The following is a 25,157-nucleotide window of genomic DNA, read 5'->3' on the forward strand; positions in this document are numbered from 1 at the left end:
TCAATAATTTGAAGACTGCTCACAAAGTGTCTTATGATCAGGCAATGAAGGAGTATAGAGGAAAAAAACCTCTCAACTCCTGCTTCATCCTTACAAACCTTAATTCATGCTACCCTGTACAACGTGACCTGAAATCCCACCAGCTCCCAGAGAGTCAGAGTAACTCAGACTGGGGCAGATCGGCCCGACTAGTTTCCACAGGCATGGTTCGGTATTTTTCCTGTACTTTCTCCCTTATTTTTAGTCCATGCTCCATTGAGGTACCTGGCAAGGCAGAGTTGGGCCAATATCGTGAATCTTGATGCTGATTGGCTAGGGTCGGATTTACTGGTTTCTCTAGAGTTTTGCCCCCCACCACCCCCACCCCCGCGCTTTTCAGGGCGCACCGACAGGGGGCAGCAACCCCAAACACCGACTAACAACTGTACAGCAACTGCTGATAAAATTTACTGGAGCCGCCCATGCCTCTTGCATGCAAATAACTCCACCCCGCGAGAATTCTATTCGAGCCAATCAGCACTGAGATAAACCACACTTTGAGAGAAGTCTTAATCTCACCTGGACTCCTGCTCATTTACCCCTTTTCCTCCGATGTTTTCCCGGGATCAGATAAACATCACTGGAGGCGTTCAGGTAGGAATAAGCGTTTGGCTCCGGGCCAGCGAGCTGCTCACGTAAACAGACATGGAGGTAATTATTCGGTGCATCTTGGGCGATTGCGGACAAACGGAAGGACAAGATTCTGGTAGACGGTAGCTGGACACTACCAAAGAGGATCGCGGACAGAAGCAAGGCGACAAGGAGAGGCGACAAGGAGAAGGTAAGTAGAGAAAAGTTTGAAAAGGTGGTCGGTCGGTGACCGTGGCTAACCCAAGCACAGGCACCATCCCGCTACCGACCCAGATATGGGAAAGGGAGATTAGAATGCTAATTGAGTAATAAGTATAATCTGATCTCATGTTTTTAAAATGATGACATCAAATGGACAAAAAATAAGAAGTTATGGGAAAATGCTGGTATTTTAAAGACAAAGGGGAAAAATGTAAACAAACAACTAGATTGCAAAATAACAAATTGTAGACACAAACTGATGACATTATTTTCCTGATATAGAGGGTTTAGTTAGTTGTCAGAAAATGTAACACGTTAAAAAAAATACCGCGATAATAATGAAAACCATGATCACTTTGGTCACAATAACCGCGAGGTTACATTTTCACACCGTGACAACTCTATTACAGGGAGTGCAGAATTATTAGGCGAGTTGTATTTTTGAGGAATAATTTTATTATTGAACAACAACCATGTTCTCAATGAACCCAAAAAACTCATTAATATCAAAGCTGAATGTTTTTGAAAGTAGATTTTAGTTTTAGCTATTTTAGGGGGATATCTGTGTGTGAAGGTGACTATTACTGTGCATAATTATTAGGCAACTTAACAAAAAACAAATATATATCCATTTCAATTATTTATTTTTTACCAGTGAAACCAATATAACATCTCCACATTCCCAAATATACATTTCTGACATTCAAAAACAATACAAAAACAAAGCAGCGACCAATATAGCCACCTTTCTTTGCAAGGACACTCAAAAGCCTGCCATCCATGGATTCTGTCAGTGTTTTGATCTGTTCACCATCAACATTGCGTGCAGCAGCAACCACAGCCTCCCAGACACGGTTCAGAGAGGTGTACCGTTTTCCCTCCTTGTAAATCTCACATATGATGATGGACCACAGGTTCTCAGTGGGGTTCAGATCAGGTGAACAAGGAGGCCATGTCATTAGTTTTTCTTCTTTTATACCCTTTCTTGCCAGCCACGCTGTGGAGTACTTGGACGCGTGTGATGGAGCGTTGTCCTGCATGAACATCATGTTTTTCTTGAAGGATGCAGACTTCTTCCTGTACCACTGCTTGAAGAAGGTGTCTTCCAGAAACTGGCAGTAGGACTGGGAGTTGGGCTTGACTCCATCCTCAACCCGAAAAGGCCCCACAAGCTCATCTTTGATGATACCAGCCCAAACCAGTACTCCACCTCCACCTTGCTGGCGTCTGAGTCGGACTGGAGCTCTCTGCCCTTTACCAGTCCAGCCACGGGCCCATCCATCTGGCCCATCAAGACTCACTCTCATTCCATCAGTCCATAAAACCTTAGAAAAACCAGTCTGGAGATATTTCTTGGCCCAGTCTTGATGTTTAAGCTTGTGTGTCTTGTTCAGTGGTGGTCGTCTTTCAGCCTTTCTTACCTTGGCCATGTCTCTGAGTATTGCACACCTTGTGCTTTTGGGCACTCCAGTGATGTTGCAGCTCTCAAATATGGCCAAACTGGTGGCAAGTGGCATCTTGGCAGCTGTACGCTTGACTTTTCTCAGTTCATGGGCAGTTATTTTGCGCCTTGGTTTGTCCACACGCTTCTTGCGACCCTGTTGACTATTTTGAATGAAACGCTTGAATGTTCGATGATCACGCTTCAGAAGCTTTGCAGTTTTAAGACTGCTGCATCCCTCTGCAGGATATCTCACTGTTTTTGACTTTTCTGAGCCTGTCAAGTCCTTCTTTTGACCCATTTTGCCAAAGGAAAGGAAGTTGCCTAATAATTATGCACACCTGATATACGTAGGGTGTTGATGTCGTTAGTAGGGTTGTCACGGTAACCGGTATAGCGGTAAACCCCGGTAAAAAAGTTGACAGTAAAAATAACCGTCCAGTTTTTAAAAAACTATATTATCTCGGTGGGTTTACCGTGGCCGCGGTTTCGGCGCGATGACCCTTACCAGCCACCGTCGCTTCAGCTGAAGTTCCCGCTGCGCGCACTTTTTAATTTGCAACGGCACCAAAACTTTGAAGCTGAAATAATGGCCGAAGGAGGCGACGGCAGCGCCCAGGACATCCATCAGCCCTCAAAGAAGACTAAATCGGAAGTATGGGCATATTTGGGATTTCTGAAAAATGCTGAGGGACAGTTAATAGAAGACTGCTATCCCGTTTGCAGAACGTGCAGGAAACAAGTGTCTGCAAAAGGCAGCAACACTTCGAATCGAATGGCACATCTGAGTGACCATCACCCACGTCTCCACAGCCAGTGCAAGGTAGGTTAACATTAGCATTTTAGCTGAAATGCATGACGTGAGGACTTTTGGTTGAGGGAGAATGCAACGAGTCACTATATACTGCAGCGGCAGCGTCCTCTGCCAGCATTTAAACCGTGTCACGGACACCCTGTTGCTGGATGAAGCATCTTATTTGTTGATGATGAAGAGAAATATACAATTAGTTCCTTGTCATTGATTTGTTTACTTATTCAATGCCATTTATACTTGAACATTTGGATTTGATTACATAGTGTAGTAGTTATTTTAGTCATTTGTTTAAAGTGGCTATTTGTTTTAAATACATATTTTTTAAGGTTGACTTGTACAGTGCTCAAGTCAAGTGTGGACTGGAGTTTTAGATTTTCATTTTGATAATGAAGAAAACAAGTATATGAGAAAACAAGTGGTGTTTCTTTGATTTGTTTACATATTGTTTATGTTTCGAATGTTTGGATTTGTATCATTTAAACCTGCACTGACTACTGTAACATGTTCCAGAAAAATAAGCTATTTGTTCCTTTACTTGTGAAAAGTTGCACTTTTGCTAAGGCTTTGTGTTATTTTAGGTTTAATAAACACTGTTAAACCTTTTCAAAACTATTTCAGTTTGTGTAGAACAGGACTATCAATGCTTTCTGAACATATGCAACACCGTTTAAAAAATACCGCGATAATACCGAAAACGTGATAATTTTGGTCACAATAACCGTGAGGTTAAATTTTCATACCGTGACAACCCTAGTCGTTAGACCACACCCCTTCTCATCACAGAGATGCACATCACCTAATATGCTTAATTGGTAGTAGGCTTCCGAGCCTATACAGCTTGGAGTAAGACAAATGCATGAAGAGGATGATGTGGACAAAATACTCATTTGCCTAATAATTCTGCACTCCCTGTATGTTCCAGTCATGAGTCATTTATATTTCAGTATGCTAATGTTTCTTGCATTGCATCGTGGGAATTTTGGGCAAGAAATTATGTTTTTTACTTATAATTTGGTTGGTTTACTTACTAATTGTGACCACTTACAAAACATTACAATCAATGTATCGAAATATGATTATGATTCATTGAAAAAGCAAGCCATAACCAATTATAGTGGAATGCAGTTTTGTTTTTTTTACCGCGGCACCAGCGTTAGATCCAAACTTAAAATATAGTCAGGATTCTAAAATTAACTCTAAAGTTAACGGGTAACCAGTGCAGAGACGTCAGAATAGGAGTGATGTGAGCTCTTCCGTTTGCTCCAGTTAGGAGCCTCGAGGCTCTAACTGCAGACTTGATCGCTCCCGATCCAGCCCTAAAATAAAGCTGATTTGCCTAAAATGAGCAGTTTCAAGAAGTCCCTTATTGTGACATCACAGTAAGGAAAACAAACATAGCACCCCCCCCCCCCCTCACCTGTTGACCCCGGAGCAGCAGCAGCTCTGATCTCAGCCTCAGGAAACAGTGACAAAAGGAGTTGGTGTCTGTCTGGTTCTGCTTCATCGTGGTCTCTTTCCTCACCAGCAGGAGTCACAAGGGAGGTCACCGTCTCCTGCTTCAGTACACACTGCTCTTCATCCTGACTGATGGAGAGCTCCTCTTGTTCTACAATCTGCAAAGGTTCTGGCTCATCCTGCTCCACTTTCATCTGTGGAGGTTCTGGTCCCTCCTGTAAAGGTTCTGCTTGTTCCTGCTTCAAACTGGAGGTCCTCTCCTGGTTCCAGAGCTGCTGGTCAGTCTGAACCTCCACATCTGTCCTGACATAATGCAGTGGGAGTTCTGGACAGACAAACAGACCAAACAAAAAGCTGAGTCATGTGACAATAAGAAAGCACACTTCACTTGAACCATCTGATGCATCTGAAGATGTTTTAGAAAACAATGAACTCTTAACCTGTGTGTGTGCGTGTGTGTGCGTGTGCGTGTGCGTGTGTGTGTGTGTGTGTGTGACTGGACTCAGTATCTTGCAGACTGACTCGTTTAACAAGTCTCTGATTGTAGAACATCAGCTGGAAACGTTCACCAAGTCTTTAAAGTTTGTCTCTTTTAAACTGATTTAGTGGAGTTCCTGAAAATGAAAACTTCCTAAAATCCCTGAAATGTTATTGATTTGTTTCTCTAAAGTGGAACAAAGTTTACCGCAGACTGATTTCAGCTCAGTTGTGTCAAAAAGCTTCAGAACAGCAAACGGATCCAAGCAGACTGTCCTGAGATTGTGTCCTCAGTAAAACCACATGAGTCCCGCTGCTGTTTCATACCTATTCTGTGTAAGTTGATCTGTGGTTTCCAGCTGATCTCCAGCAGTCTGCGCTGACGATCGATCTCTTCCTCGTAGCGGACGATGGTTTTTTCAAACTCGGAGAAGATTTCTGCAGCAGCAGCAGTTAGCCGCTCTCTGATCACCTCTCTCAGAGACTGAGCTGAAGACATTGTTGCTGCAGAGCCTCAGAGGTTCCCCTCACACACCAGCACAGCAAGCTAGCGCTGGTAGCTAACAAAGAGCTAGCTCTGATAGCAGCTTCCGGTCATGTGGCAGCGTGAAGGCGCGTTATCGCCACCTACTGGACTGGAGTTGGACCAGCAACAACAAGGAAGAGATGAAGGTGTGGATCACAGGTTCAGGTCAAAAGGTGACAGAATGAGACTAATAACAGTGGAAAGAGAAACTGTTGAAGATCTGAGGGAAACGATCAACAGAGCAGATTTAGCTGGAATCACACAGCTGCAGGTTTTTAGGGACAAAGAGAAAACTGATCCATCTGTTACTGGAATTCAACAATCAGTTCTCTGGAGGAACAAATGATTTCATCCCTCCTGATGTTCTTAGTTCAGTTCAGTTTATTTATAAAGTGTTAGATGGGAAGAGAGACTAGAGAGGATGTAAAGCTGTTTTCACTCAAGGGCGGACGATAGCCGTGAACTATCAGGGTCAGTGTTTAATGCCACCATTAGTTCCATTTTACACACTCCAGCTACTTTGTCCCCTCTCTTCCCTCTTAACACTCCACACTAGGGTGACCAGATTCAAAAAACTGAAAACTGGGACACCAAAGTTTTACACAAAATTAAAGACTGACAAATCCTTGCTGGTGACTTAACTGCTTTTTATTGTACAAAATGGAACAACATTTGAACATCCTATTAAAAATAAGGACATTCTTTTTTTAGTGCAATGTTTTGTTATTTTCTTTTTCAAAATAATACTGTATTTGTGAAACACACTGGGCAATATTAAATGTAGCCCTTTTGTGAACAAAAAAAGTATTTCACTGACTTCAAGTTGTTTAGAAACAAAAATATTGCACTAAATGAACAGCCCTACTGTTCCCTTTAATGTATCAGTAACTCTTTAAGAGTATTTCATGTCTGAGTGAATGTTTTTAAGCAGACTGTGGTTGTCAACAAGTCTGGCATGAAACTCAGAGCAGCTGTCATCAAAGCTCACCCGAGTAATGAGCAGTGCCTTCAGAGTGTCCAGTCCCAAACGATTTCTCTCACTGGTCCAGGTGTTGTTCATGAGAGAAAAAATGCGTTCCACAGAGGCGTTCGTGCCAGGTAGGCACATGGCACACTGGCAGATGACGGCTACGTTTTTAAATGGGACATTCTGATGCTTAAAATGTGTAAAGATTTCAGCCCAGCGCTCATCTGCTGGTTTAATGTCTCGGTCCCACTGTCCAATCTTGTCAGATGTGTAAGTTTTGACAGAAGTAACTTCGTCAAAGAGCTCCGTTTCAATGATGTGAACGTTTGGCAGCTTTGAGGAGACACACCTCAGGGAGCTCCCAACCTGGTGGATCTTCAAGCAGGGTCCAAGAGAAGCACTTCATGTCAGTAAATGAGGAGCTCCACTCCTGCAGATATGAGATGCAACCTTCATAGAAGGTGTGGACGCTTTGCTTAAACACCTCCACTTGAGGGCGCTCTTGGGTAGCCAGAATGCTCTTCACCTGAAAAAACACCAATAATAATTCATGAAGCTTTAATATCAGAGCCTTGTTTTTACATGACTTTTAATTTGAACATGTTTAAACTCACCTTTAATCCCATGAAGAGGGCGGCCTTCCTCTCCAAAAGTTTCTCCTGCAGATCACACAGGTGCTGTGCAGCGTGGACAGCTGTGCTCTTCTCTTTCTCCGTCTTTTTGATGGATACTTCAAAATAACCGAGGGGGTCAGAGTGAAGATGCTCGACTTTACATCACCACCAGGTGAGACCTCAACCCTGCTGTGGGATGAGGTTTACAGGTGCCCGTCTGCATTCGCTTTGGTGGATAAAGTGGTCGGCTTTTGTGCGGACAACACCAATACAAACTTTGGAGGAAAAGCAAGACGAGGACAAAACAATGTTTTTCATAAACTTGATCAGGCCACCCCCAACAGTGTGGTTGGTGTAGGGTGTGCAGCGCACATAGAGCACAATGCAGTTCAGTCTGCAGCAGGCTGCACCTGGCACCTTCCTGAGAAAGCTGTGTCGTTCCAGTAGCTCTTTTGTTAGTCTTGACCATCTTTTAGGCATGCTGACCAACGAGTGACTTGGTGACTCGTCTTTACGCAGGACTTAGGAGCCGTCTCGCGTCAACGGCGTTGGCATCAACCAATGAGCATTAGGTTACACAGACATGTGACATAAAGTTGAGCTAATGTCACTATGACAACTTTCTGATTGACATACAAACAACCCAGTGACAATTAGTTCTGTGAACTATGAGCAGTTAGTTCAAAATCGGGACACTTGGGACCAAGGCTGGGTGAAATCGGGACAACATAATTGGTTTGTAAAAATCTTTGGGGACACAGGACAAATGGCTCAAAATCGGGACTGTCCTGGGTAAACTGGGACACCTGGTCACCCTACTCCACACATCACATCCTGTTAGCGGCACCTTCAAAATAAAAGAGTTTGGTGGCAGGAGAACCTCATCTCAGCTTTATGCGGATGATAGGGAGTTCCCGATCCAATCACATGATCGGAAATCGGCCCCGATCCCGTGGTTTCAGACTGATCGGGACTCGGGCTTTACTTCCCGATCCAAGCCCCGATTCAGAGTCAGATACTGGGTTCAAATTACAGGAGAGCACCTTGGTTCTCCTTAAAGGTTGTCAGGCTCCCCTGATGCCCTTAACTTACACACCCAGAAGGAGCACAAAGAGATCCAGTTTCTACCTTTATTATATTATTTATATGGACTCAGCATAGCGGGATTCTTTAGAGCAGAGCGGCAGGCAGACCGCTGATTATTCATGAACTCCAGCTGCGTTCTGCACACGGCCACAGTAACAATTTCTAAGTTTCTAAGTGGCGTCACCAAAAAATATATAACTAACACACAGTCGTTCGTGTCCGTTCATTTTCTCTCTGGTAAGTTTTGTCTGTATTTGAGCATGACGTGTGGACGCGCTCGCGCTGCAGCACTCGTCACTGGCTCAGTCGCGCGGCACGGCGCGGCGCACACTCCGCTTTTTTGCAGTCAATAGATCAATTTGATCTGCTAGTTAAAAAGTTACTTGTGAGGTGAAAAAGACGGAAGCAGGCAGGAGTTTTTCTGGAGGACTCAATAATACCTAGCTGCAGACGCATCCCAGACAAACCACGCCCCCGGCAAACCACGCCCCTGACAAAACACGCCCCTATGGCCCCTACAAAAGACGCCTGCATGTTCGAAGACAAGAGAACTCGCATGCGTGTTGCAACACCAGATGGAAATGACGGTTCAGGTAAAGACAGGTTTATATTTTTACAACTTGCAAAGATTTTTTACTTTAAATTTGAACGTTTAAGACATAGTTTGATAGTTAGCGCATTAGTGATTTTTTTCTGAAACACTTTTATATAAAATTAAGCATTATTGGCAGTGGGGGAAGACGTCATGGACGCAAAATATTTTTTATATAATTTTTAATGGGCTACATGCAAGCCTTTTGGCCAGAATAAACGTAACAATAGGCTATTTATTTGACCGTTTATGACACCTCATCTAACAAGCAGCAAACTCACGACGGCAATGTGGGAGGCCAAAAATTGTCGCGCTCAGACGTGTAAAATTTGGTAAAACATGTAACAGAAAATTCCCTTAAAATCCATTCAGATTTATTTTTACATGTCAACATTTACATGTATTATAGTTATTTTGACAAGTAGTTGCGTGTATAGCATCCAGTAAATATTAGTCTGATGGTAACGTTTCGTATTCAGGATAAAAAGAAAAAGAAAACATGAAAGCAGCACCAAGGTCAGTGAAGACCTTACTCCTGCCTGTTTGAAAATAGGTCACCACTTTCAGGGATGGAATGATTGTGAGACGGCAGCAGTCCCACAATTATCAGTTGTTGTATTCAGCTTTTCCAATGTGTTTTGGTTGATTTGTTGATTTTAAAAAGCAGAAAGTTTGATATGTTGTCAACTTTCAATGCTGGTGGTATAATAAGTGCAAATGTCAGTCCTCTTTGGATAACAGTAAAACAAACTGATACAATCATTTGCATTCCTCTGAATCCACACGACACCGACCGTGTGTATTTTAATACACCTTACAGCTTTCCACCCAGAGAGCAGGTGAATATGAGTGAAGATTATTGCATGACAACAAATTAATTTTAACTGCTGTGCATGAAGTGATGTTTTTGTGTGTCTTGATTAAGGACAATGACGGCATGGACCAACACAACGTGGTCACCACAACCAGAGATGTTTGGATCCTGAGTAAAGACGTGTCTTACGACAGGCTTGTGGTAAGGACATGCAAACGACCAAGAAACAACTTCTCGTCTCGTCTCTCTCGTCTTCCTCCGCTTATCCGGGTCCGGGTCGCGGGGGCAGCATCCCAACTAGGGAGCTCCAGGCCGTCCTCTCCCCGGCCTTGTCCACCAGCTCCTCCGGCAGGACCCCAAGGCGTTCCCGGACCAGATTGGAGATGTAACTTCTCCAACGTGTCCTGGGTCGACCCGGGGGCCTTCTGCCGGCAGGACATGCCCGAAACACCTCCCCAGGGAGGCGTCCAGGAGGCATCCTGACCAGATGCCCAAACCACCTCAACTGGCTCCTTTCGATCCGGAGGAGCAGCGGTTCTACTCCGAGTCCCTCCCGAATGTCCGAGCTCCTCACCCTATCTCTAAGGCTGAGCCCGGCCACCCTACGGAGGAAACTCATTTCGGCCGCTTGTATCCGCGATCTCGTTCTTTCGGTCATTACCCAAAGCTCATGACCATAGGTGAGGATTGGGACGTAGATCGACCGGTAAATCGAGAGCCTGGCTTTCTGGCTCAGCTCCCTCTTCCCCACGACAGATCGGGTCAGCGTCCGCATAACTGCAGACGCCGAACCAATCCGCCTGTCGATCTCCCGATCCCTCCTACCCTCACTCGTGAACAAGACCCCAAGATACTTAAACTCCTCCACTTGAGGTAGGACCTCTCCCCCGACCCGGAGGTGGCAAGCCACCCTTTTCCGGTCGAGAACCATGGTCTCAGATTTGGAGGTGCTGATCCTCATCCCAGCCGCTTCACATTCGGCCGCGAACCTACCCAGCAAGAGCTGAAGGTCAGAGCTGGATGAAGCTAGGAGGACCACATCATCCGCAAAAAGCAGAGACGAGATTCTCCTGCCACCAAACTCGACACACTCCACACCACGGCTGCGTCTAGAAATTCTGTCCATAAAAGTGATGAACAGAACCGGTGACAAAGGGCAGCCCTGGCGGAGTCCAACCCTCACTGGGAACAGGTCCGACTTACTACCGGCTATGCGGACCAAACTCACGCTCCTCTGGTAAAGGGACTGAATGGCCCTTAACAGAAAGCCACCCACCCCATACTCCTGGAGCGTCCCCCACAGGGTGCCCCTGGGGACACGGTCATAAGCCTTCTCCAAATCCACAAAGCACATGTGGATTGGTTGGGCAAACTCCCATGCCCCCTCCATCACCCTTGCAAGGGTATAGAGCTGGTCCACAGTTCCACGGCCAGGACGAAAACCACATTGCTCCTCCTCTATCTGAGATTCAACTATCGATCGGACCCTCCTCTCCAGTACCTTGGAGTAGACCTTTCCAGGGAGGCTGAGGAGTGTGATCCCCCTATAGTTGGAACACACCCTCAGGTCACCCTTCTTAAAGATGGGGACCACCACCCCGGTCTGCCACTCCCTAGGAACTGCCCCCGATGACCACGCAATGTTGTAGAGACGTGTCAACCATGACAGCCCTACAACATCCATAGCCTTAAGATACCCAGGACGAACCTCATCCGCCCCCGGGGCTCCGCCGCTGTGTAGTTGTTTGACTACCTCAGCAACTTCTGCCCCCGAGATCGGACAGTCCATCCCCAGGCCTCCCAGCTCTGGTTCCTCCTCGGAATGCGCATTGGTGGGATTGAGGAGCTCCTCAAAGTATTCCTTCCACCGTCCGACTATAGCCTCAGTTGACGTCAGCAGCTCCCCATCCCCACTGTAAACAGTGTGAGCGAGTTGCTGCCTTCCTCTCCTGAGGCGCCGGACAGTTTGCCAGAACCTCTTTGGAGCCGATCGATAGTCTTTCTCCATGGCCTCACCAAACTCCTCCCACGCCCGAGATTTTGCCTCGGCAACTGCCACTGCTGCACCCCGCTTGGCTATCCGGTACCTGTCTGCTGCCTCCGGAGACCCACAGACCAGCCACGCCCTGTAGGCCTCCTTCTTCAGCCTGACGGCTCCCCGAACCTCTGGTGTCCACCAGCGGGTACGGGGGTTGCCACCACGACTGGCACCGGCCACCTTACGACCACAGCTAGCAACAGCCGCCTCGACAATCGCAGAGTGGAACAAGGCCCACTCGGACTCAATGTCCCCCACTGCTCTCGGGACGTGGTCAAAGCTCTGCCGGAGGTGGGAGTTGAAGACCGTCTTGACAGGTTCTTCTGCCAGGCGTTCCCAGCAGACCCTCACTATGCGTTTGGGTCTGCCAGGTCTACGCGGCATGTTCCCTTGCCATCTGATCCAACTCACCACCAGGTGGTGATCAGTTGACAGCTCCGCCCCTCTCTTCACTCGGGTGTCCAAAACATACGGTCGCAGGTCAGATGATACGACTACAAAATCTATCATCGACCTGTGACCTAGGCTGCCCTGGTACCAAGTGTACCGGTGGGCATCCTTATGTTCGAACATGGTGTTCGTTATGGCCAAACTGCGGCTTGCACAGAAGTCCAATAACAAAACACCGCTCGAGTTCTGATCAGGTGGGCCGTTCCTCCCAATCACACCCCTCCAGGTCAAGCTGTCATTGCCCACGTGAGCATTGAAGTCCCCCAGCAGGACAATGGAGTCCCCTGATGGAGCACTATCTAGCACTCGTCCCAGGGACTCCAAAAAGGGTGGGTACTCTGAACTGATATTTGGCCCATAAGCACAAACAACAGTCAGGACCCGTTCCCCGACCCGAAGGCGCAAGGAAGCTACCCTCTTGTCCCCCGGGGTAAACCCCAACACACAGGCAGAGAGTCTCGGGGCTAACAAAAAGCCAACCCCAGCCCTCCGCCTCTCACCCGGAGCAACTCCAGCAAAGTAGAGTGTCCAACCCCTCTCCAGGTCTCGGGTTCCAGAGCCAATGCAATGTGTCGAGGTGAGTCCGACTATATCTAGCCGGTACCGCTCAACCTCTGCCACAAGCTCCGGCTCCTTCCCCGCCAGCGAGGTGACGTTCCATGTCCCAAAAACTAGTTTCCTTGTCCGGGGATTGGACCGCCAAGGCTCCCGCCTTGGTCTGCCACCCGATTCACATTGCACCGGACCCTTCATGTTCCTCCTGCGGGTGGTGGGTCCACAGTTGGACGAGCCCATGTATCCGGTTCGGGCTGGGCCCGGCCGGGCCCCATGGGCGAAAGCCCGGCCACCAGGCGCTCGCTCACGGGCCCCAACCCCAGGCCTGGCTCCAGGGTGGGACCCCGGTAACCCTCCGGGCCGGGTACTCCGACTCTTCGTTTTCACCACCATGAAAGATCCTTCGAACCGTTCTTTGTCTCACCCTTCACCTAAGACCAATTTGTCATGGGAGACCCTACCAGGGGCACTAAGTGCCCCAGACAACATAGCTCCTAGGATCATTAGGGCACTCAAACTCCTCCACCACGATAAGGTGACGGTTCAAGGAGGCAAGAAACAACTTATCTTATTTAACCTGCTTAACCAGAATAATTCTGTTCAGCATCTAAATGGTTTCTGATCTAATTTTAGGAAAGGGCTCAGCAAGCTGAAGACCAAAGAAGAGTCAGCAGTGATCTTCTTATCACTCAGGATAAAGACCCACTGCTACATCTGGAAGTGAGTTTTACATTTATAATTAAATTTACACACTGTGACTAATTTCAGTCAAAACATGACTCATGAATTATTTAACTGAATAATTTTCTGCTAACCTAGTGTTTGGACATTTACTTTGAGCATCCTCCAAAAATATCTCTATTTACAGGCAATCATCGCAGGAAAAGTGTCATCCACCTGGGCCTCATCAAAGGGCAGGGTGGACATTTTCTTTGAGGAGGATGAGCAGCTGGACAGAGTGATGGGCTTCTTGACCAGCCTGGTTGAAGCACAGACAACCAGATGTCACAATCAAGTGGCATTCATGATGGATGTGCTTCTGCCAGAGGTACGTTCTGAAAATGTTTATGTATCACATGAAAATATTTTGTAGCATTACTGTTGTCAGTCTATAACTCATGGTTAATATCTTGTTACCTGCAACATGACAGACTAACGTCTACATGAAAGATGTCCTCTTGTTCACCTCATGCCTCAGGCAACCATCCATGCGCTTTCAGCTGTCTGTGAATGTTGACCAGACAAAGCCACAGAAATGTACGGCAGTGTGACTGGAGGTATTCTACAAACACAAGAACAGTGCTAATGCCTATATGTATTGTTTTCACATTGTTTATGACAGCCTCTAGGTGTGAATGTCATTTTTACTAATTGCTATTTATCTCTGTCTCATTAGTGAGAGGCAGCTGATGTCCTATGCCATGGAACTGCTCATATACACGGAGAAACTCAGAAAAGCTCTGGACTCATCTGAATTTTTGAAGAGGCTGTAGTATTGTGTGGACATTATTTATTTGTATGGAAGGTTTTTGTAAGGCCAATAAAAGCTGTTGCTGGTTGTTTCATTTGTCTGAACTTTTTTTCTAAAGACAAGCTTTTCTGCTTTTGTGTTTACAGCATATTCTTTCCAGATTAGTGGATGGTCAATATGAGTTTACTAGTCTGGTGAATTGTATACTTAATGCAAAATATTTTAGTAATTTCTAAATCAATACATTTTCTGTCAAAGGGCCAGCAATTATTCCTGTTTACAGAATATATGAAATCTACATATTGTGATAGAGTGGAAACTCTGGAAGTTATTTGCTGATCTGACAGTATCTTCAAGATAAGGGCTCCGGTCAGAGAGCAGGGCACGGAGAGACAGTTTTACGTATTTAATGACAGTTGAAGTATGGACATCTGTACATTTCTGTGGTTCCGTGTGGTCTGGAAAATAAATACAAAGAATGATGTAAAAGGACTGTACAAATGGTGACGTAAATATGCCAACGTTTAAGACTAAGCAAAAACAAATATATTCCCAAATGATGCACATTCAAGGGTAACACAGAGTAAATATTGTGACTTCCAGCCTCAGAGGCACTGACAAATTATATGATCTCCAGGGACCTCTGGTGGTCAAACCAAGGTACTGCTGTTGCAAGTACCACACTACTAAACCATGCTGCCAATTAGCCTGGCATTATACCACACCTCAACTGAACTGACGTCATGGATGGATACACATGGAGTAAATGGAATAAAACTCAAATAAACCAGTATTTAGCACACATAACACAAATTAAGAGAAGTGAAATGAGGACTACAAGCGAGAATAGCAACTGATACCAATTAAACTGTAGGAACTCCCTCTAAATAATCCAAACAATATGTCCAGACAGACATAAAGGAAACTGAATGAACTTATAGGTTATTTATGTATCCATAGAGGTGCTACGGTTGGCCAAACTTACATATCAGTCATGAACGCACACGAGGCTGTCTGCCATCACCAACAGCTTGGACAAAATGGTAGAAACGGCTTTACAGGAAGTGACTATCTAGAGGAAGTGATGTAACAAACTGGACCACCAAAATAAGAGTGGGGTAACTTTACAAATGGATCTTGTAAAACTGCCATAACTATAACCCTTTCTGACATAGCCGCCCCCGAATTTAGTTATAAATTCGAAAACTAGAGGAAAGTCTTATCAGGTGTTCAGCCAGAGTCATCTTCATCTTCCCAAGCTGGCAGGCGCACCAGGCGCACAACTGGTCGAAGATAAGTCTGTCCCTTTATCCTCACTTCAGCTGCCCTGACTCGACCGTCTGAGCCTGGACATGTCTTGACAATCCTCCCGATCGGCCACTGGGCAGTTGTGAATCGACCACCATCACAACCTGTCCAGCTGCAAGATTCTCTGTATTCTTGTGCCACTTGTGTCGCTTCTGTAGGTTAGGAAGATGGTAGCGAATAAAGTTGGACCAGAAGTGGTCTGCCAGGACCTGGCTGTGTCGCCATCGCCGTCTGCCCAGGAGTTCACTGGAAGCGTAAATGGCTTGTGGAAGCGATGCATCACGACGTCCCATGAGTAGTAGGTTCGGGGTGACTGGGTCTGGATCAGCAGCATCCGAGGATATATATCCCAGTGGCTTCGCATTGAGAATTCCCTCCACCTCAATCAAAACTGTCTGCAGAACAGATTCTGTGACAGTTTGGTCCTGCAGTACCACTCGAAGGGCTGCCTTCACTGACTTGATCTCCCGTTCCCATGTCCCCCCAAAATGAGGGGAACCTGGCGGGTTGAATCGGAACTCTGTTTTCTGTCCAGCCAGCTGCTTTTGGATAGGTGCTTCTAAAGTTTGGAAGCTGGTCTGTAGTTCAGCTTCTTGTACATCTGCAGCTGTCATGGTGGGGCTCGCCAGGTCTTTGGCTGCCCCGTGAAGGCTCATATGAGTGGCTCTAACGAGGTCATCCCAGTTGTCGATGTTAGTAACATCCACTTCATGAGAAGGACAGGTAGCTGCTGCACAAAACACTGTCTTGCGCTGCTCATCCTCATCTTCTTCCTGAGCTACTTCCATTTGTAGCTCTGGCCAGGTGTCAATAGGCTGGTGAAGAAATTGTGGACCCTGACTCCACCGGTTGGGCTGACTGAGCTCATGGAGTGTCTTCCCGCGGGTAAGGTCATCTGCTGGATTATCAGAGGTGCTGACATACCGCCAAGTTGACCCTTCGGTAAGTTCTTGAATTTCAGCAACCCTCGTTCCAACTAAAACCTTGTATCGACTTGAGTCTGATTTCAGCCATGTCAACACTGTAGTTGAGTCGGTCCATAGTGTTATCTGCTGGGGAGAGAATGACAGCTCTGTCATTGTGACCTTAGCCAGCTGAGCCCCGGCTAGAGCTGCGCACAATTCAAGGCGTGGCATTGACAGCTGTTTCCGAGGGCAAACACGAGATCTAGCCATCATAAATGCAACGTGAACATTGCCCTGGTTATCGGGAGTTTGAATATACTCGACTTCTCCGTAGGCTCTTTCGGAGGCATCGCAGAAGATGTGCGCTTGTCTGTTAGGCACTTCAGGGGCCAAGGTTGCTGGAACATAGCATCTTGGGATTTCCACTTGTGGGAGGTAGACCAGCTCACTCTCCCATTGTGTCCATATTTCCAGTAGAGCCTTGGGTCGAATCTGCTCATCCCAGTCGACTCCCACTTTCCACAGGTCCTGGATGAGGATCTTGGCTCGAGTGGTGAATGGGATAAGATACCCCAGTGGGTCATACTGCGTGGCCATCACCTTGTAGATGTTTCTCAGGGTCGGCTGAGAATACTCTACCGGTCGGTGTCTGTAGCCGAGGTGATCAGAGAGGATGTTCCAACGTAGGCCTAAAGCTGGTTCCTCTGGGTCTTGTCGGGATTGGGAAAGCCACAGCTCGGAACTAGCCGCTTTGGCTTCAGCAGGAAGGTGCTCCAAAACAGTTGGATCGTTGCTGGCCCACTGCCTTATATCGAACCCTCCAGCAGAGAGCAGACTGCGCAGTCGGTCAACTAGGGATTTAGCTTTATCAGCAGTGGTGATGCTTGTTAGACAGTTGTCCACATAAAATGCACTTTCAACTGTATGCAGGATGTCTTCATGCCCCTTACAGTTGTCCTTCACATGCCTCTGGAGGGCATATGTTGCACAGCAAGGACTGCACGTTGTTCCAAATGGCAGAACCTGCCACTCATATACAGTCGGTTCCTCCTCTCTCTTCATACCTCTCCACAAGAAACGGAGCAGCGGTTTGTCTTCTGGTAGTAAGCGAACTTGGTGGAACATTGCTTTGATGTCACCGCTGACAGCCACACTGTGTTCTCGGAACCGAAGAAGTACGCCGAGAAGTGAAGGACCTAGGGTCGGCCCGGGCAGGAGCTGGCTGTTTAGACAGTGTCCGTTGTGTTGGTAGGAACAGTTGTAGACAATTCTTGCCTTTCCATTATGGTGGACAACATGGTGAGGCAGATACCATGACTCCTGGGAGCTGTCTACTGTAGCTGAAGGAAGGGGTTTGGCATAACCTAACTGTTCAAGTTTATGGATTTCTTGACAGTAGGTATCTGCCAGAGCTGGATCTTTAGCTAGACGACGTTCAGTACTACGTAGCTGTGGGAGCAAAGTGTTCTTTGATGCCCAGAGGAGGGGACTATCCTTGCGCCTGAGAAGTGGAGTAGCATATCTAGTCACTCCATCCACTTCCACTTTAGTGGTGCGTTGCTCTAACAGGTCCACAGCCTGTTGATCCTCTTTAGAACGCGTGGCAGTCTTTATGTTCACATAAGGCGAGATGTCAACTTCCCACAGACGTTCTACATGGCGCTGGAGCTCTGAGTTGGGAGACGTGGTGAAGTAGCAGTGTGGGTGGTCAGCAGAAACAGGACTGAAGTTGGCTGGGCCTTGTAATGTCCAACCAAGAGGAGTGCACACTGCTAGGGGGCTCCCAGGTGGGCCAGCTATTACTGGTTGCTTAGGGATGAGTAGATGAGGGAAATCAGACCCAATAAGAAGTAAAGGCTGCACTCTGTCCACAAGTGGAAGTGGAAGTCCTCCCAGATGGGAGTACTTTCGCATGATTGACTTTACAGGGTAGCTGTGTTCTGAGAGACTTAGTTCATCAGCAGTGAAGGCATGGTGAATGCTGTACTTTACTTTGGGAGTGTGAACTGGAGATATTTCAAATGAAACTGTTGCTCCCTGAAGGTGAATCACCTCATGGCGGACAGTGCGCAGGGGAAGGTTTTCAGGCTTTTTAGTCAGATGGAGGCGTCGCACTGCTGATGGGAGGATAAGAGTCCTCTCGGACCCGTCATCGAGGATAGCAAAGCCTTCCAGGGAATACTCAGCATTGTGTAGACATACTTTGACCAACTTGAGCATGACTTTATTTGGGCGATTTGGACGGTCAATGTACACTGTATTGGGAGCAGCGTTGACCATTAACACCTTTTTAGGTTCTTGAGGGCACACGTCATGGAGCACAGTAAGATGTTGTTGCTTACATAATTTACAGGGCTTCTTTAGAGTGCAAACCTCAGGTGCATGATTCCTGCCGCACCGCCAGCAGCTTCTGTGTTTGATCCATGTGGCAATTTCAGCTGCTGAAAGAGCTTTGAATTTAGGACACAGGCTCAGGTAATGTCCTATGTCGTCACAATAAGGGCAGTAAGGTTTAGGACCTGATTTAGGCTTAGGTGATCTTATATGGCCAGCTGGATCTGGAGGTGTGGCTTTAGCCTGGCTCTCTGTGTTGTAGTACACATTGGATGAAGGACCCTGAGGTTTCTTCTGACTCCTCAGCTTTGGTTGATCTTGACACATGTACGCTGCTCTAGCGGCGATTCGCTTGGCTTGTGATTTCAACTGGAGCCATGTGGAGAAATCTGACAGGGTATAAGTCTTATCAGTCCCAGTTGTCAGAATGCCGCGGTTCAAGCTATACTCAACAAAGCTGTCTCTGTAGTTAGCGGGCAATTTGTTAAGTAGCCTATCAACATGAGAGCCACATTTGAGTTCGTAGCCATTTTCACCCTCTAGCGATCGGAGCATGCCTACTAAAGCTTGTACTGAGAGGGCAAAATTGTCAAATCCATCTGGATCACCAAACCTAACTGGAGGTAAGTTTAGGATGGCTCCTAGCTCACTTTGCACAAGCTGGCGGGGTTGCCCGTATTTATCTTGAAGTGCCTGTAGGGCCGATGTGTATGGTTTCGGGTCATACATAAAGGCTTGTGCTAGCTTGTGAGCACTAGGCAGCTTCAAATGCTGCAACAACACTTGATATTTAAATGGTTCGGTGAGGTGAGCATGTGAGCTTAGCAGGTTATCTAGAGCCATCTTGAGCAGTGCAAAGTCTGCCTCTCTTCCAGATGTGAAGTAGGGTAAAGCAGGCTTAGGAAGTCCATATGAAGTAGCTATTAATAGCTCCATTAGGTCTGTACTAGGTGCAGCGATTGAGCCTGGAGGAGGAGCTGTCTCTTGTGGCAAAGGTGGTATGCTAGGAGGAGAGTGATGCTGCAGGGCTGCATCAGGTCGTACTGGCTGTTGTTGTGAATAAGACCAGGGTACATGCTGATGTGGAGCCTGGTTATAGACTGCTGGTAGCGTGTTTAGGGGAGCAGTGGACTGCACTGTTAAGGCTGGTGGTCCAGCACGAGGTAATATAGCACCAACTGATAGTGTCGTACCAGGCTGAGGGATGGTATGTGCTGTGGTGGGCGGAGCTATCGTGGAGTATGTGAATTGTGGCTGGGTCGGCAGGTTTACCATGGCAGGAGGTTGCGGTTGAAGGACAGGTGAAGCTCTAGTTGTTAATTGGCTTGTTGAGACAGGAGGATTAGGCACTGCTGCTGTAAAGGCTGGTGGAGGGCCAATAACTGTAGGAGCAGAGTGTGCAGGTCCATGTGCACCTTGTGAAGGTGGTGGTACTCCCATGACGTCAGCTGGGGACCCTTTGTTGGATTCATCTCCACTTTGCGGTCTTGAGGCAACAGAGCTACTCGTTTCCTCCTTTAGGAGGAATGTAATGAGAGTCGCTTTCTCGAACTCTATTTCCTTTTCCTTTAGTTTACATTGCAGCATTAGCCGTCTGGCAATAGCCTCTTTTGCCTTTAATGCCATTTCTGCCTCTTCATCAAGCTTACGCCTCTGTACTTCTTGTTCTCTTAGGAGTTCCTCTCTTCTGAGGGCTTCCCGAGCTTGCTGGTCCAGATGCTGGTACTGTTCATCCATCAGACTTTCCTCCGTTATCTGTCTTTGCACCTCTGTCAACTCCATGCGCTTTATTCTCTCCTCCAACATGGCTGTCTGTATGTCAGATAACCCATCGATGATTGACCTCCTTGTTGACGAACTGGCGCTGCTCTGGGTCTTAGCTTTACTGCGCTGAGAGACAGATTGGCTTCGATCTGATGATGCTCTCCTACTAGGTAGGCTAGGTATGGCTCCAGTGATAGCAGCTGTCATCATTGCAGGTTGATCTGGAGGATGAGTTTCATGCCCAGCTGGAGCTTGGGCTGCTGGATGATGGAGAAGTTGAGGTTGATATCCAACTTCATAGTCCTCCAAATACGTTGGTAGTCGTCTCTCCCGCTGGGATCTAGAACGCACTGCTGGGTCTGCAGATGGTTGTCCTAGCTCCTCCATAATATCTCTAGATGACTGTGGCTCCGGCTCGAAGGACCATGTGATAGAGTGGAAACTCTGGAAGTTATTTGCTGATCTGACAGTATCTTCAAGATAAGGGCTCCGGTCAGAGAGCAGGGCACGGAGAGACAGTTTTACGTATTTAATGACAGTTGAAGTATGGACATCTGTACATTTCTGTGGTTTCGTGTGGTCTGGAAAATAAATACAAAGAATGATGTAAAAGGACTGTACAAATGGTGACGTAAATATGCCAACGTTTAAGACTAAGCAAAAACAAATATATTCCCAAATGATGCACATTCAAGGGTTACACAGAGTAAATATTGTGACTTCCAGCCTCAGAGGCACTGACAAATTATATGATCTCCAGGGACCTCTGGTGGTCAAACCAAGGTACTGCTGTTGCAAGTACCACACTACTAAACCATGCTGCCAATTAGCCTGGCATTATACCACACCTCAACTGAACTGACGTCATGGATGGATACACATGGAGTAAATGGAATAAAACTCAAATAAACCAGTATTTAGCACACATAACACAAATTAAGAGAAGTGAAATGAGGACTACAAGCGAGAATAGCAACTGATACCAATTAAACTGTAGGAATTCCCTCTAAATAATCCAAACAATATGTCCAGACAGACATAAAGGAAACTGAATGAACTTATAGGTTATTTATGTATCCATAGAGGTGCTACGGTTGGCCAAACTTACATATCAGTCATGAACGCACACGAGGCTGTCTGCCATCACCAACAGCTTGGACAAAATGGTAGAAACGGCTTTACAGGAAGTGATGTCACAAACTGGACCACCAAAATAAGAGTGGGGTAACTTTACAAATGGATCTTGTAAAATTGCCATAACTATAACCCTTTCTGACACATATATACACATGTAAATATGCCTTTGTCCTTCACATCGGGCGGGCGGCACCGCCGCGGCCGTGGCGGTGCCGCCCGCTGCCGCCGGGCCCGGCGGGGAGTGAGAACTGCCTAAACACAGCATGACATCTTATACCGTCTCTTTCTTGTTTACGCTGCAGCGTCTTCATCCAGGCATCACGCAGCAGCAGCACATTTACTGAGCTACAGTCTCAGCATCTAGAACCAGGTGAGTAAGTTACTTGTTAGGCTATTTGTAATCAGCAGTAGAAACGGACTTTTTCAAATTAAACGGCTTATCACATATATCGATATGCAAAATTAATTTATTTAAATCCACACCAGACACTTGTTTTTGGCACAATCAGTGCAGCATTGATTTAGCATTGAGAATATTAAATAATCTGAACACACACATCTGAAATTGTCTCCTTAAGATGTTATTGTCAATTAGGCTGTAAATTTGTAAGAAAGGATGGACGTTAGTTTTTGTGACATAGTGAGTCATCTTCAGGGTATAAAGGTTTATGTCCTGAAGAAGGTCGTACCGAAACGCGTCGGTGTTTCCTTGTTTAATAAATGAAATCCTCAGAGTGCCTCAGATCACCGGTTCTTCTTCCTCATGTTCTACAATTTATTTGATGCTGAAGAGCACCTGAGAGTGAGACATAAGTTTTTTCAAATATTCCCCACTTCCACCTGTTTTTGATCATTTTATTCATGTTTTCATAGAACAGATTAAAAAAGATCAATAAAATAAAAAGTCCAGTAACATTAAAAATAATGAAAAGCATCACTGCACATGACCGAGGAATACTGAACATGAAAGAAGCACTGTTCTTAAGTAATTCATGCATCAGAGGGTTAAGTTGCTGTGTGTGTGTGTGTGTGTGTGTGTGTGTGTGTGTGTGTGTGTGTGTGTGTGTATTTTCTCACAGAAGAAGAACCCAACACCAGCAGACTCAGTGCTCCACTCCAACAGCCTGAAGAGACACCATCATCAGCTTCAACAGATGTGTGTGAACATGTAGGAGCTGCTGGCCCCATGGATCCTGCTGACTGGCCACAGCAGTAGAACAAAATGGAAAGTAGAACTTTCTTTATGATGACACTTTGATATTTGAGTTTTGCTTTTGATTGCACAGTTTAATGCTGCTTTTGATTTTGCACCCCCCCCCCCCCCCCATGACATTTGCTCAACATTATGAGTTGTTGGTTATTGTAATATTCTCAGGTTACTTATCTTTCAAGCTTACATTTATTCTTCAGGCTGTTGACTTTAAAGAGTTGCTGTGTGAATATTTAAATAAAAAATTAGTAACTAAGGAATAACTGTGGAGTTGCTTTTTCCCATGTGTGGTGGGTGGACTTGGGTTTGGGTGAGAGGCATGCAGGCAAGGGGGGGGGGGGGGGACGCAAATGGGCACTCTCGCCTTGGGCACCAAATTACCTAGAGCCGGCCCTGCTTGCACAAACATCACTCACCTGCTAACTTAAGTAAGCATAGGTATGTTGTGCCTATTGTCCGGCAACTGATTATTTGTTGGTGGTGTCTGTGTTTTATAATCCCACTGGGGATGGCCATTAAGTGTGTATGCAAGAAAAAAACAATCCATACATTCATATTTAAACCTGGAGTCCTGTCTGTTTAATTACGTTGTTACTATTTCTGTATAAACGTATTCTTTCAATTGTGTTGTTAGCATTGAAAAGCGTTTGATATGAATCAAACCCCAACCTCCTCTGCTGGAGCCTGAGGCGGGGTGCTGCGCCCTGGATCCAACCCAGGTTTAAGCTCCCCTGCCCGCTGGGAGGGTTTGAAACACCGCCATCACCTGCTGGAGCCTGAGGCGGGCTGCTGCACCCTGGATCCAACCCAGGTTTAAGCTCTCCCCGCCCGCTGGGAGGGCTGCTGTTATTGAGATATTCCCCTTTTCTGACCACCAGGGGAGCTCAACAGGCACATGGGGGCGTGGTTTGTCGGGGCTGCGTCTGCAGCTAGACCTTACTCTTCTTTTTCTGCAGCGGTTTTAGCGTTTTTCAGTGCACTGCTGCTGATACAGCGCCCCTCTAGTGGCGCAACGCTGCAACTGCAGTTACAATAACATCCATATAGCTGGGGGCAGAGTAAAATCAGGCTGGAGGCGGCCGCCACGCAAATTTGAACACAGGAAAAACCCTGCAATCAGTAAAAAGTTTCCAAAATAAGAAACCCAGCAGGTTGCATCGAGTCACTGACTAGTGTCAGAGGTTGTTTCTCAATGTCAAGGCGCCTGGCTTCGCGAGATGATGTCTCGCGAAGCCAGGCGCCTTGCTTACGAGGACACTGTCCTTCCTTGGTCAAAGCAAACTGTTAAATGGAACTGACTTGCATCACGTGACCGCAGCTTCCACGGCGGTCATGTGATGTCACGTGACACGGGAGATAACGTTATATTTTATACGGATTAGTGTCAATATAAATGTATAACGAGGCTTTTACTTTTTAAATTGTGTATTTGTTTATTATATTAAATATATAAGTGAGTCACTACCCGCTAGCCACCGAAGCTGCAACTAACCAACCATAGATAACTTATTTGGATCTAAAAAAAAACATTTTAAATTAGTTGTCTTACTTTTAAACTTGAAAACTGTCCCCGAAGTAGCTGATCCGCTGTCTTTTTGAAAATACCGTGATGTATTGTGGTTAATTTTTGACCAAGGCTGGGCTACAAGACACCTCCCGTGTATCCTCGCTCTGCTAGCTAAATGGCTAACAAACGGAGAACACACGCCTGAGTAGAACATGAACATTGGAACACGTCTTGGCGGCTCCTGATGACGTATCTCCTAGGCAACCGGGGCGGGGCCAAGACATCAAGGCAAGGTTCCATGCATTGAGAAACACCCAGAGTCTTTACAGCAATCCTCTAACTAAGCAAGCATATAGCGACTGTGGGGAGGAAAACTCCCTTTTAACAGGAAGAAACCTCCAGAGAATCCTGGCTCAGTATAAGCAGCCATCCTCCACGACTCACTGGGGATGGAGAAGACAGAACACGCACGCACGCGCGCACGCGCGCGCACACACACACACACACACACGCGCACACGCACACACACACACACACACACACCAGGTAATGTTACTGTGAACTTACTGTTGACAGCCATGCAGAGCCCGCCCCCGACTGATCTCCTGGTTCTCGCTGCAGTTCTGTGTCCTCGGTAAGCCAGGTCTCGCTGCAGAAGAGGCTGATCTGTCGATAGTCTTGATCAAACTTCAGGAGGGTTGAAAGTTGCTCTGTTTTATTCTGGAGCGATGTCACGTTTGACAGTGCTATTGCCGGTAGCGGTAGCCGGCTGCCTCTCCTCCCCAGCCAGTTCCTTATTCCTCCTCTAGATCCTCTTTCCTCCGGACACATTTCCACATATGATTACGCAGCATCTGACAA

General features: G+C 46.6%; 3 protein-coding genes across 5 annotated transcripts in view; 1 reads left to right on the top strand and 2 right to left on the bottom strand.

Annotated features, from left to right (window-relative positions):
* Positions 1 to 24,891, bottom strand: part of LOC129161859 (zinc finger protein 135) — a 185,754-nt gene extending 160,863 nt beyond the window's left edge. For 2 of the 3 annotated variants that reach the window (XM_070548407.1, XM_070548411.1), the window contains exons 1-2: positions 5,346 to 5,529; positions 4,504 to 4,866 (exon numbers count right to left, since the gene is read on the bottom strand). In XM_070548407.1, the coding sequence (XP_070404508.1) occupies positions 4,504 to 4,866; positions 5,346 to 5,517 (535 nt within the window). In that variant the 5' untranslated portion in view covers positions 5,518 to 5,529. Of the gene's footprint in view, positions 1 to 4,503; positions 4,867 to 5,345; positions 5,530 to 24,863 lie in introns of those variants that run through there. The other variant, XM_070548408.1, reaches the window with a different exon arrangement.
* LOC129162178 (oocyte zinc finger protein XlCOF6) overlaps positions 1 to 25,157 on the top strand; it is an 849,318-nt gene that overhangs the window by 311,786 nt on the left and 512,375 nt on the right. The gene's annotated exons all lie outside the window — the stretch shown is intronic.
* On the bottom strand, positions 14,451 to 21,580 carry LOC139066217 (uncharacterized). Its single transcript, XM_070548399.1, has 2 exons — positions 21,551 to 21,580; positions 14,451 to 21,023 (listed from the first exon to the last, which is right to left on the bottom strand). The coding sequence occupies exon 2, from the start codon at positions 20,827 to 20,829 to the stop codon at positions 15,445 to 15,447; it is 5,385 nt and encodes a 1,794-aa protein (XP_070404500.1). The 5' UTR covers positions 20,830 to 21,023; positions 21,551 to 21,580; the 3' UTR covers positions 14,451 to 15,444.

This window comes from Nothobranchius furzeri, chromosome 2 (assembly GCF_043380555.1).
Source record: "Nothobranchius furzeri strain GRZ-AD chromosome 2, NfurGRZ-RIMD1, whole genome shotgun sequence".
NCBI lineage: Eukaryota > Metazoa > Chordata > Actinopteri > Cyprinodontiformes > Nothobranchiidae > Nothobranchius > Nothobranchius furzeri.